At 46.9% G+C, this 12,996-nt stretch overlaps 1 protein-coding gene across 1 annotated transcript in view; it reads left to right on the plus strand.

The window, feature by feature from the left end:
- KIF13B (kinesin family member 13B) overlaps nucleotides 1-12,996 on the plus strand; it is a 191,009-nt gene that overhangs the window by 140,344 nt on the left and 37,669 nt on the right. Inside the window, exons 28-30 of the mRNA XM_081855981.1 lie at nucleotides 1,372-1,496; nucleotides 2,164-2,340; nucleotides 12,432-12,524. Coding sequence (XP_081712107.1) covers nucleotides 1,372-1,496; nucleotides 2,164-2,340; nucleotides 12,432-12,524 — 395 coding nt within the window. The remainder of the gene's footprint in view (nucleotides 1-1,371; nucleotides 1,497-2,163; nucleotides 2,341-12,431; nucleotides 12,525-12,996) is intronic.

Below are 12,996 nucleotides of genomic sequence, written 5' to 3' on the forward strand. Positions count from 1 at the left end.
TTGCTCATGGTGTCAGTCAACCATTGAACTAGGTCCTATGTACCACTAGGTCCTATGTACCACTTTTGTATCATTATTATTATTATTCAATTTATAAACCACCGTTTATCCAAAGGTCCAAGGGCGCTGTGCAACACGGAGAGCATAATTTACGCAGCAAAATGATGAAAGCATAAAACCTAATAATGCACAGCATGTTCATTAAATTTTGAGACGTGCGGGTATACAAATTTACACAAATAGTAATAATAATAATTGAGATAATAATACCAGCAGTCCCCCCACACATTTAACAAGCCGTAGATTAATAATAATAATAATAATAATAATAATAATAATAATAATAATAATTTATTATTTATACCCCGCCCATCTGGCTGGGCTTCCCCAGCCACTCTGGGCGGCTTCCAACAAAACACTAAAATACAATAACCTATTAAACATTAAAAGCTTCCCTAAACAGGGCTGCCTTCAGATATCTTCTAAAAGTCAGATAGTTCTTTATTTCCTTGACATCTGGTGGGAGGGCATTTCACAGGGCGGGTGCCACTACCAAGAAGGCCCTCTGCCTGGTTCCCTGTAACTTGGCTTCTCGCAGCGAGGGAACCACCAGAAGGCCCTCGGAGCTGGACCTCAGTCTCTGGGCAGAACGATGGGAGTGGAGTCCATACTGGACCGAGGCCGTTTAGGGTCTTCAAGGTCAGCACCAACACTTTGAATTGTGCTCGGAAACGTACTGGGAGCCAATGTAGGTCTTTCAAGACTGGTGATATATGGTCTGGGCGGCCGCTCCCAGTCACCAGTCACCAGTCTAGCTGCCGCATTCTGGATTAGTTGTAGTTTCCGGGTCACCTTCAAAGGTTGTAGTTTCCGGGTCACCTTCAAATTTTGAGACCTGCGGGTATAAGGCGGTATACAAATTTACATAAATAGTAATAATAATACGTGAAATAATCATACCAGCAGTCCTCCACACACACATTTAACAGGCCGTAGATTGTTTAGTAATGCCCATTTCATAGAAGAAACATTGGCAATGTCCACCTAAACAAGAGGGAAACGGATGCACATCTTCCAAAAATCATAATGCATATAAAAAAGCAGCCCCTGCCCTTTGTTAAGCAACAAGAATGAAACCCTGGTTAATCTGCCTGTTTACTGCTCTGGCGCCACCTGCTGTTCGTCTCCCTGCCTGCCGACCAACCAGTTGGGCACCAGCTACCACTGTTTATATTGCAGGAGTTGCTGTTGGTGGAGAGGGTTTGCCTTGTCCAGAGTTTCCTGTTGAGCCTGCAACCCAGGGCTTCTCAGCTCCGCTGTCCTGCAGTTGCTCAGCACATTCTGAACTTCTCTTTCCCTCTCTTTCTACAGCGGATGACTTCAGCTCTCAGGATAACCTTGACGAGCCAGAAGCTGGCGGCTGGGACGCCACCCTGGTTGCCGAAGATGAGGACGAATTCTTCGAGCTGCAGATTGTGAAGCACCACGAGAGCGAGGTAAGGCACGGAACGAGTCGTAAACTCCATTCCCAAGGCTGCCAACGGAGCAGGGTTAACAGCAGCCCTGGGAGAGATGTGACCAGTATCTGTTCTTCGTACAGTGGTACCTTGGTTTTCAAACTTAATCCGTTCCAGAAGTCCGTTCCAAAACCAAAGCGTTCCAAAACCAAGGCGTGCTTCCCCATAGAAAGTAATGGAAAACAGATAAATTGCAAACAGATAAAAACATTGGCAGGATTATTGTAATAAGCTGCAGTTTGATAAGAGTATATACCGGTACTTAAAGTAGATAAACAAATAAGCAAAGCTGAATTTGGATATGCATAAGACATATAAAAAACAACTTTAACTAACCACAGAAAGAGGGGGGAAGGAAGTCAAGTTTTGAAATGTTAATACGATTGTAAAATTAATGAAAACCTGAAAAGTAAAAAAAAATAATATTATTTTTAAAAGGCCAATCTAACTTCACTAGGCAGGGAGTTCCAAAGTTTGGGAGCGGCCACTGAGAAGGCCCTTTCCCCATCAAAAGAGTTCTCTTACTTAAACCTGTTGCAATTGCGAGCCTTTTTGAGTGTGGTTTCACCCCGGAAATGCGGCTTACAGACAAACACAGATGTTGGTGTGTTGACCGAGGATGTTGTGCTTGTGTGTTGTTTCGCAGGTGAAGGCCGAAGCTTCCTGGGACTCCACAGTCCACAACTGCGCGCAGCTCAGCAGAGGAACAGCCGCTGAGCAGAGGGTCTTCCTGATTGTTCGAGTGACGGTACAGCTCAGTCACCCGGCCGAGATGCAGCTGGTCCTCCGCAAGCGGATTTGCGTCAGCGTCTACGGCAAGCAGGTACAGCAGTCCTCCTAGGCGTTCATTATCTCCATTTGCTCTCGGCGTGACGCAGTTGCACTCCTAGAAGCATTCCTGCCATTGCAGCGAGCAGGAAATCGCAAGGCATGGCTTTAATGAAGCCGATGTCTCTTAACGTGGGACGAGGGGGAAACATTGGGGCAAAGCTCTACTTCTTGCTAACAGCATCTGTCTCAAAACAGCGGCGGAGCAAGCCGATTGTAGGAGTGCAAATATCCAGAGTGTGGGGTCAGGTGGGATTACTGTAAGGAATTATAAAATATGCATCAAGCCGTTGTGTCCGCTGTGAAAGCATGGCGTTGACTGGGTTCGATTCATTGACAATAATTTCTGATCAAATCCCAGAACCCTCTGCATGTCTGGCCATTTCCTCTACTGTCCATTTCTCTTGCTTGACAGGGCCATCAAAGACAGTGGGCAGTTTCTTTGATGTAGCTTTTCTGATATGTTAATCTTAGGATGTTAATCTTAGGGCCAGGAAACAGATCTCACCTGAAGGCGATAATGGTCGCTGTCTTCCTCGCCATCCTTCTTATCATGTATATTGCTTGTTTATTGCCTCCAGGGTTGCCAGATGCACTCCTTTGTAGTTCTGTTTTGTTTACCCCAGAAATATGTGTGCTTAATTAGTTTTGGTAGTTTAACTTTGTCCCCAAGCTCAGAAGAAATCTGATTGGTTCTTACGAACCACTCTGTAAAAAGTTCTTTTGTGAATAAAACGACCTGGGCCAGGGGGGTGGAGAGACAGATTATTATACGCACCCTTCCCAGAGTCTTGCTGGTTCAAGCCTCTGGGTGTATTCTTATTAATCAGAGTTCAATCCTTCCTTTACTTTGGGGACGCCTCAGCCGATCGGGCAGCAGGGGCGGCGCATGTGCCCTGCGCCCAGGGGTGAGACCAGCTGGGGCAGGACGCGCCAGAGTCTGCCTGCCTCCTCCCACTCAGCTGCCCCACAGCGGGCCGTTCGGGGCAGCGCATAGCCTGCGCGCACCCAAACCACCGTGTCTCTTCCAGAAGAGATGAGTGGCTCAGGCACACTGCAGGGCCCACAGTGAGTGCCGCCCGCCATTTTGTAATCCCCCCCAATGGTGACACCTGGGGTGGCCCGCCGCCACTGCACCCCCTTCCTCCGCCCCTGCCTCAAAAGAAATGACTGTCTTTCTAGTTTAAAAATGACTTTTGATGTGTCCCCTTTCCTCTGCTTCTTTGATCCCTGGGGATTTGGAAAAGGGGATCCACTGGCTTCACCCACTAGCTTTGGGACTCAGCCGTGGAGCTTAACCCTCTTGCCTCAACTGACTCTCTCTCTTTCCTTTTCCTCCTCTCTTCCTCGCTCCGGGCTCCCTGGCAGTCGCAAGAATGATGCACAGAGAATTCAGAAGGGTAGTAACCCACTGCCGATTCTGCCCCCGTTCCAATGCCTCTTTCTGCATGGCTTCGATGTGTGCAAAGAGCTGAAGTAGCGAGGACTGCTTGTATTGTAGCATCCTTTGCCACTGAAATAAGATGCTTCATTCATTCCCCTTGCTCCCTTGTGAGGGTTTTGTTTTGTTTTTTGTGAACAGGCAGTGTTGGGCAGGTTGTATACTTTCATGGGCCTTTGCTGCATGCGAGCAAGCTGTGCTTCAGCAAATCTACGTTGCCAGCAGCTCACCCTATCTCTTGTCATCTCATGTAGCCAGCTTTGTTTTGGCGGCGTTTGTGACCCCCCTTTTCTGTTGCCCTGCGTGCTGGGATGTGGCTATTGTGACTGGAACGTGAGGTATTCGTGTGTGCTTCCCCCCCCCCGCCTCACTTTACAAGGACAAGTAGGAATAGAGGAAGCAGCCTTCTGCCTAGCTTAGCGCTGTCCACGCTGACTGCCAGAGTCTGTCCACGGTTTCAGACAGATTATTTCCTAGTCCTAAGGTAAAGGTAAAGGGACCCCTGACCATTAGGTCCAGTCATGACCGACGACTCTGGGGTTGCGGCGCTCATCTCGCTTTACTGGCCGAGGGAGCCGGCGTACAGCTTCCGGGTCATGTGGCCAGCATGACTGAGCCACTTCTGGCGAACCACAGCAGCACACGAAAACGCCATTTACCTCTCGCCGGAGCGGTACCTATTTATCTACTTGCACTTTGACGTGCTTTCGAATTGCTAGGTTGGCAGGAGCAGGGACCGAGCAACGGGAGCTCACCCCGTCATGGGGATTCGAACCGCCAACCTTCTGATTGGCAAGTCCTAGGCTCTGTGGTTTAACCCACAGCGCCGCCCGCATCCCTACCTAGTCCTACCTAGAGATTAAAAAAGGTAAAGGACCCCTGACAGTTAAGTCTAATCACAGACGACTGTGGGGTTGGGGTGCTCATCTCACTTTACTGGCCGAGGGAGCTGGCGTTTGTCCGCAGACAGTTTTTCTGGGTCATGTGGCCAGCAGGACTGAGCCGCTTCTGGCATAACGAAACACCGAAAGCAGAGCAGCGCATAGAAACGCCGTTTACTTTCCCGCCAGAGTGGTACCTATTGATCTACTTGGACTTTTTGGCTTGCTTTCGAACTGCTAGGTTGGCAGGAGCAACGGGAGCTCACCCCATCACGGGGATTCGAACCTGGAAGCCTTTGCATGCAAAGCAGGTTGCTCTGCTGCTGAGCCATGGTCCTTTCCCCTAAGTGAATTGAGATGGGTCACCTGTCTTCCTGGGACTCCACAGTGCACCACAGAAGTTGAGTCAAGTATTTAAGCTCACTGCAGGAACCAGTTAGGTAGCAGAGATAGATTTTACTTGGCATACGCACACAGACACAAAAATTATTTACAGTTGCTACAAGCAGTCTCCACTCTCTGAGCCCAGAGAGGGTTCCGGCTTACAAAGACAGAGTCCACACAGCAAGTGCAAAATCCAGTTGCTCAAAGTCCTGCAACTGCAAGAGTTCTCTCAAGTCCAGAAGTCTTGCAAGATGAGCTCTTCACGAAGCCTTCCACATTTGCACAGGATCTCTCCCGCAGTCTCCATGTCTCCAGCAGAGTCTCCTGTACTCACCAGCAAGGACTGCTGTGACTTGAGCCCTTATCTACCCAGCGCTACTGTGCTGGTTTGCCCGGCAACTCAGATAAGATTGTCACACGGTGCCTGCAGCTGCACTGTGAGGTGGTGGGGAACCATATTTCTGCCAACTCAGGGAAAATTAACCCCTTTCCCGCTTTTCTTACCATCATCATCATCCCAGAATAGCCAGTTACGTCTGAGGGCCATTGCTAAGAACACCTTTGGGTTGCACTGGTGATGTGTCAAAAATACATCTTTTACACCATCCCGATCTTCCCCTTTCTGCACAGTTCTTTGCAAGAGGGCTCTGCTCCAAGGCCCTTTGCATTCGGAGGACAGACAGGTGTCCGTGAAGAGGTTAGATGGATGCCCTTACTGCAGAGTGCTTAGCTTAGAGAGGCAACCCAGCCCTCACCGGGTGAATAGTAGCACTCATGCAGCGCTCGCCTCTTTCATTATTATTCATTCATTTATTTATTTATCTACAATAATATTTATTAATTTTCAATAGATATAACTATATATATATATATATATATATATATATATATATATATATATATGCTTTCGTAGATTTTCACGGGTACAGGAATGCAGGTTTTGGTGTCCTCGGGTGTCTTCCCATGTAAAAGTTGGGGTGTCTAGGCGACGTTTCGACGAGGTCTCACTCGTCATCTTCAGGCTGGTGCTTTCGGCTTCTTGTTACTGGAACAGAGCAGGATCTCAGTGTTTGAGTTCCTATAAATACTGTAGAGGGGGTGTGGTGTATAGTCTCCAATGTTCTGGGCAGAGAGGAAGTTCCCAGGCTAGTGTGCCTTTTCTTCTTTTGTTCCTTAATTACTTGAGAGATATCTTGAGTGATTTCTTGAGTGATATCCTGAGTACCACTTAGGTGGGTCATTAGGTGTGGATTAGTTGTTAAAGTCTTTGTGTCTTGACCTCTTGAACTTTGTGAAGAGTTTTCCTGAGAAGATGGCTGTACTGTACTTAGTTGTGCTCTGGCTTGGCTTCGTGTATAGGGGCGAGCTGTGGTTTTGTGGCTTGTGTCAGCCAGATCTGTGTAGGGATTGCAGGGGGGTGCAGCATCCGGAGGTGCCACCATGGATTGGCTACTGGATGGTGTCTGTAATTCATCTGTGGAGAGGGTCTGGGTTTGGGTCTGGTGTGGTTGATTGGTGTTGTATCTCTCTTCACACAAGTGCCCATTAATGAAGCCTTGACAGCTATTCAAAACAAATACAATCCCCCCGAATACATCTTGGACCTGACCAACCACTGCCTAACCAACACGTACTTCATCCACAATGGACAAAGATACAAACAGATAGAAGGAGCACCTATGGGATCACCCCTCTCACCGGTCATCGCAAACCTGTACATGGAACACTTTGAAACCAATGCTTTAGACAAGTCAGAACACAAACCCAAACTTTGGCTCAGATATGTTGACGACACCTTTGTAATTTGGCCACACGGGAAAGAAAAACTGGATAGCTTCCTCACACATCTCAACAACTTACACCCCAAAATACAATTCACTATGGAAATAGAAGCCAACAACCAACTTCCCTTCCTTGACGTCCTAATCTACAAAAAACCTGATGGCTCCCTAGGACACACTATCTACCGGAAAAAACACACACACCAACCGCTACTTACATGCACAATCACACCACCACCCTGCACAAATAAACTCCGTAGCCAAGACTCTCATCTCCAGAACCAAACGCCTGGCTGACAAAGACCACTTGACAACTGAGTTACAGAATCTCTCAAACGTGTTAATTGCCAATGGATACCAGCAAAACAGGATTACGAAGCTAATCCAAAAGGAAACACCCCCCAAAAACCAAGACACAGAAGAAAACAATGGCATGGCCCTCCTTCCTTATATCAAGGGCACTACAGATAAAATTAGCAAAATCCTCCATAAACACAATATCAAAACAGCCTTTTGCACCAACCAAAAAATAGCCAATATCCTCAGAAACCCCAAGGATAAAATCCAGTTGGAAAACCAAGGGATCTATGAAATACCCTGCAAAGTCTGCCCAGCCACGTACATTGGACAAACAAACAGACGAATAAATGCACGTATCGCAGAACACAAGAATGCCGTCAAAAAAGAAGAAAAAACTTCCTCTCTTTTCCAACACATGAAAGAAACAGGACACGAAATTAATTTTGCAGATTCCAAATTGCTCTTTAACACGGAACATCACCACAAGAGAATAATCATGGAAGCCATCGAGATAGAGAAACACCCTCACAACATGAACAAGCGTGACGACACATCCCGCTTGCCAGACATCTGGAAATTAGCCCTCCCCACAAAAACTGACACCAGATCCAGAGGCACACAGAACGCCAACACCAATCAACCACACCAGACCCAAACCCAGACCCTCTCCACAGATGAATTACAGACACCATCCAGTAGCCAATCCATGGTGGCACCTCCGGATGCTGCACCCCCCTGCAATCCCTACACAGATCTGGCTGACACAAGCCACAAAACCACAGCTCGCCCCTATACACGAAGCCAAGCCAGAGCACAACTAAGTACAGTACAGCCATCTTCTCAGGAAAACTCTTCACAAAGTTCAAGAGGTCAAGACACAAAGACTTTAACAACTAATCCACACCTAATGACCCACCTAAGTGGTACTCAGGATATCACTCAAGAAATCACTCAAGATATCTCTCAAGTAATTAAGGAACAAAAGAAGAAAAGGCACACTAGCCTGGGAACTTCCTCTCTGCCCAGAACATTGGAGACTATACACCACACCCCCTCTACAGTATTTATAGGAACTCAAACACTGAGATCCTGCTCTGTTCCAGTAACAAGAAGCCGAAAGCACCAGCCTGAAGATGACGAGTGAGACCTCGTCGAAACGTCGCCTAGACACCCCAACTTTTACACGGGAAGACACCCGAGGACACCAAAACCTGCATATATATATATATATATATACACACACACACACACACACACACACAACAACACAATAAAGAAGTAAAAGAGAAGAAAAAAGAATAACAAACTTAACATACCTAAACGGGGGGACGGGGGACGGACTCAATTAATTAATTAAAATCCATTTTCATAAACATTTTAGTTGACTTCCTCTAATCTCCTCCTTCTGAATTTCCTCTTAATTTGAATGTAGCAGTTTCCAATATCATTATTTTGTAATGATAACAATATTACAGTCGCATTCTAATTTCTTATAATACATTTTCTTCTTTATATATTTAAGTCTAATTTAGTCCTAGGCCTGATTGGTTCTTTCAAGTGGTTACATATCTTTAATATTAGAATATTTATTCAAATAGTTTTTAAATTTCTTGGTAGTCCTCTTCTTTCTGGTCGTGGATTCTCCCGGTGAGATCAGCCAGCTCCATAAATTCCATCATCTTCATCTGCCATTCTTCTTGCATTATTATTCTTTTAAGCCCCTGAGCAGCCGTGATCTGGATGAGTTCCCTTCACACGCAGCTCTTTCCCCTCCCTGAAACTTAGGGTGCTGTTGTGGTTTGTGTGACAGTTTTTATCTTCCTTAACTCAGCATCGGTTGGGTTTCCTTACGTCATCCCTTGTGCTTTTCTGTGCTGGGGGGAGATGGGGGAAGAAGTCCTCGCAGCCCGCGGGAGAGATGCGAGTGAAACAAAAGAAATGCCTTGCAATGCAGAGGGCTGGACTAGAGGACCTTTGGGTGCCTTCCAGCTCTACAATTCTACGATTCTGTGATGCTTTTCCTTTTCATCCCATAACCTCTGGGCCTGTTTCACTGTCGGTTCTCCTGCGGTCATATGAACCCCCTGCCCCTTGAATGCACTTAAATATCTCATTTTCCCACGTTTCTGTTCAGCTGCTAGTTTTTTGGGGGACACCTTGAAAGTGGAGCATTTGGGGGAATTGTAAAACTTTACTCGCCCACCTTTGCAGGAACTTCCTATTGATTCCCAGCAGCCATTGACAGCAGCCTTCTCCTCCCTGAGGAGCTCTCTTTTTTATTTTATTTTATTTTATTTTATTTTATTTTATTTTATTTTATTTTATTTTATTTTATTTTATTTTATTTATTTGAAATTTTAATACATTTATACATACATATTACAGATATACAAGCAAACATCCATTTCATACAATCCTTTAAAATATTCCTACATACCCACATTCAGTCCCGCACATATTTCCTTTTCCAGTGTGGTGTAGTGGTTAAGTGCTAGACTTCCAATCTACTCAACTGCAATTTCTTTCCATTTCTATTACTTTCTTTCACACACTACTAAAGCAACTTTCTACTTCCTTTTCTGTTACACATTGTTATCCATATTATTTGATATTTCAGTATTTATAGCGGAACTTGTTTATTCTAATAGGAGTTCCGGTTTTTCAAGATGATTTTGCAAATAATTCTTTAAACACCTTCCAATCCCTGAGGAGCTCTCAAGTTCGGATCTTTGACAGCCCTTTCTCCCAGAGGTGGTTGTGCTGGAGATGTCGAGGATCAGACATGGGACCTTCTGCTTTGCAGACCATGACCTCCACTCCTCAGCTCTGACCCCTTCCGTGTTTTCCACACCCCAGCCAGGGGCAGCAGCCTCCACAAATTCCTTTCCTGCGCCGCCTGCAGAGCTCGCTGGGCTTCTTAGCTATTCAGCGCCGCCACCGACGTGCAGCCCAAATGTGCATTTCAAAAGCGTATCAATAACCTTCCGATGGGCCCAGTCGTTTTGCAGCAAGCCGGGGATGACTCATCTCTGCATTAATTCAGGAGTCGGGATTTTAACCTCGCGAGGCACCCTGTCAGCATAAACAATGGCTCTGCCCCGTCTTAAATCATTGCTGGCAATGATCTCTGTGGCCAAGGATTCGGTGGCCAGACTCGTCTGCAATTTGAAGCACAAATAACTCTGAGCTCACGAGAAAAAAGATAGAGGCTTGCACTGGTTCTGCAGGTTAAGTCGTCACCTTCCTAGGTTTTCTGTAATTCATTTGTTCATTTGCAGCGTTTATACCCCGCCCAAAGAGGCCAAAGGCTAACTAAAATCAGTTCGAGGACAGTCCCTGCCTCATGATCTGGAAAGACACGACACACAAGGAAAAAGGGAAGAGGAGGGAAGAGGGGGAAACAAGCACAAGTTCTTCCAGTTGCTGTTTTTACGATGCAGTTGTATGTAGTTCCCTCTGTGCACACTCTGGAAGAGTAGCAACTCCTCCCCGATATCATTGTTGGTTCTGGCTCACTTGCCCCTTATAAAGAACAGTAACCACCCCAAAAAACACCTCCCCCCCCCAGGTTAGATCTAGGAGGAGAGCTGGTGGCCAGGAGCACACAATTTTCCCCTTGCAGGAGGGGAAGTTACCCTCCTCCTTCACTGATGCCACTGGCAGATCCGACGGTTTTGTCCTCCCTGGTAGCAACATCCAGACTTGGTCATCTATGCAAACCAGATGACCAGATTCGGTCATCTACGGCCTAGGACCCTCGTACCTACGGGACCGCCTCTATTGGTATGTCCCATAGAGGACCTTACGGTCTTCAAACAAAAACATCTTGGAGGTCCCGGGCCACAGGGAGGTTAGGCTGGCCTCAACCAGAGCCAGGGCTTTTTCGGCTGTGGCCCCGGCCTAGTGGAACACTCTGTCCCAAGAGACTAGGGCCCTGCGGGACTTGACATCTTACTGCAAGGCCTGCAAGACAGAGCTGTTCCACCAGGCCTTTGGCCAAGGCGCAGTCTGACCCCCTCCTTTGGTAATCCTCACAGAACTCTAGCCCAACGGTTGCCATTAATTTGATTTTGACTTGATTTTAGAATGCTGTGTTACTTTTATTGTTCTTAGCTACTCTGAGCCCGGCTTCGGCTGGGGAGGGTGGGATATAAATCAATATATAATATATATAATTTTTTTTTATTATTTTATTAAACGTAACATTTGCGCCAGTGCTAGAAACTTGAGGTCAATTCACATGTTTGCTTTCTGGGGATCCAAACATCTCTAACTGTAACAAATCCTGTTTTCAATGTGGCACAGAGCCTCTCAGACACACTCAGTCCCACAGATCCTTCTACCTGCAGGAAAGATTTGGGGGTTGGGGGTCTCCAGAAACCAGGACAACCGACATACAGTTCGGCGTGTGAATGTCCTCCACCACCTGAGGACCAAATGCAGAGCTATGCATGCTTTCCTTTGATACCAGCATCCCAGGGGGTTGGACTAGATGGCATCTGGGGTCCCTTCGGGTTTTCTTCCCCTCCGCTGCCTCTACCCCCAAAGAAGAAGCGACTTTTCCTTTTAAGACTAGTTCTTGCTTTTTATATTTACAAAATACAATTCCTTGCACGCTCTAAAAGGTTGCCATGGGTTTAGGTAAAGGTAAAGGGACCCCTGACCATTAGGTCCAGTCATGACCGACTCTGGGGTTGCACGCTCATCTCGCTCTATAGGTCGAGGGAGCCAGCGTTTGTCTGCAGACAGCTTCCAGGTCATGTGGCCAGCATGACTAAGCCGCTTCTGGCAAACCAGAGCAGCGCACGGAAACGCCGTTTACCTTCCCGCCGGAGCGGTACCTATTTATCTACTTGCACTTTGACGTGCTTTCAAACAGCTAGGTTGGCAGGAGCAGGGACCGAGCAACGGGAGCTCACCCCGTCGCGGGGATTCGAACCGCCGAACTTCTGACCGGCAAGTCCTAGGCTCTGTGGTTTAACCCACAGCGCCACCCGCGTCCGGATCAATTTGAATATAATTGCTTAAAAGCAGGTGGCAAATCAACTAAAACCTTTCTCAGCCGGCTGGTGATCACACTTGTGCAAATGTTTGTTTTGGGTGGAACAGGAACACGAATTGCAGGTTGCAAAAGGCCTCTATTTTGTCTTCCTTCGAGCTGAATGGGAGCTGCTTGTTCTTCTCTTGCGCTAAGCGGCTGCTAATGTGCTTATTGGCTTCCTCCCATTGGAAGAGTCCTTTTTGTATTTGCCATCAACTTATTTGAAGCTGCAAGTTTTCCTCTTTTTCCCCCTCCCAGGGTTTTGCTCAGAGTTTCCTGAGAAGAATGTCTTACCGAAGTTCCGTTCCTGGTTGTGGAGTCACCTTTGAAATCGTCTCAAATATCCCAGAGGTGAATATATTATTATTTTTACAGCGCAAACCTCTTCCCTCAACTGCTGTCCTATAGTTGTACAGTGGACGCTCGGGTTGTGAACGTGATCCTGTGGGATGCACGTTCGCAACCCGTGGCTGTGCACATGTGGGTTGCAATTTGGCACTTCTACTCATGTGCAAAGCGCGATTTAGCGCTTCTGCACATGTTCCAAAAGCCAGAACAGCGAGACAGAGCGCTGCGCAGCGCTGCCCTGCGGACGCTTTGCGCAGCTAAGCCCGAAGCTAGAACAGCGAGACGGAGCGCTGCGCACCGCTCCCTCTCCCTGTTCTGGCCTCTGGCTTAGCCGCACAGCCTGCATTCGCTCCATAACACACACATACATTTCCCCTTACTTTTTAGGAGGGAAAAGGTGCGTCTTATAGAGCAAAAAATACGGTATTTGAAAAGCAAATGTAATCAACAGATAACACTAGTAGGATTGCAAGAA

This window comes from Podarcis erhardii (assembly GCF_964252035.2).
Source record: "Podarcis erhardii genome assembly, chromosome: 3".
Taxonomy (NCBI): Eukaryota; Metazoa; Chordata; class Lepidosauria; order Squamata; family Lacertidae; genus Podarcis; species Podarcis erhardii.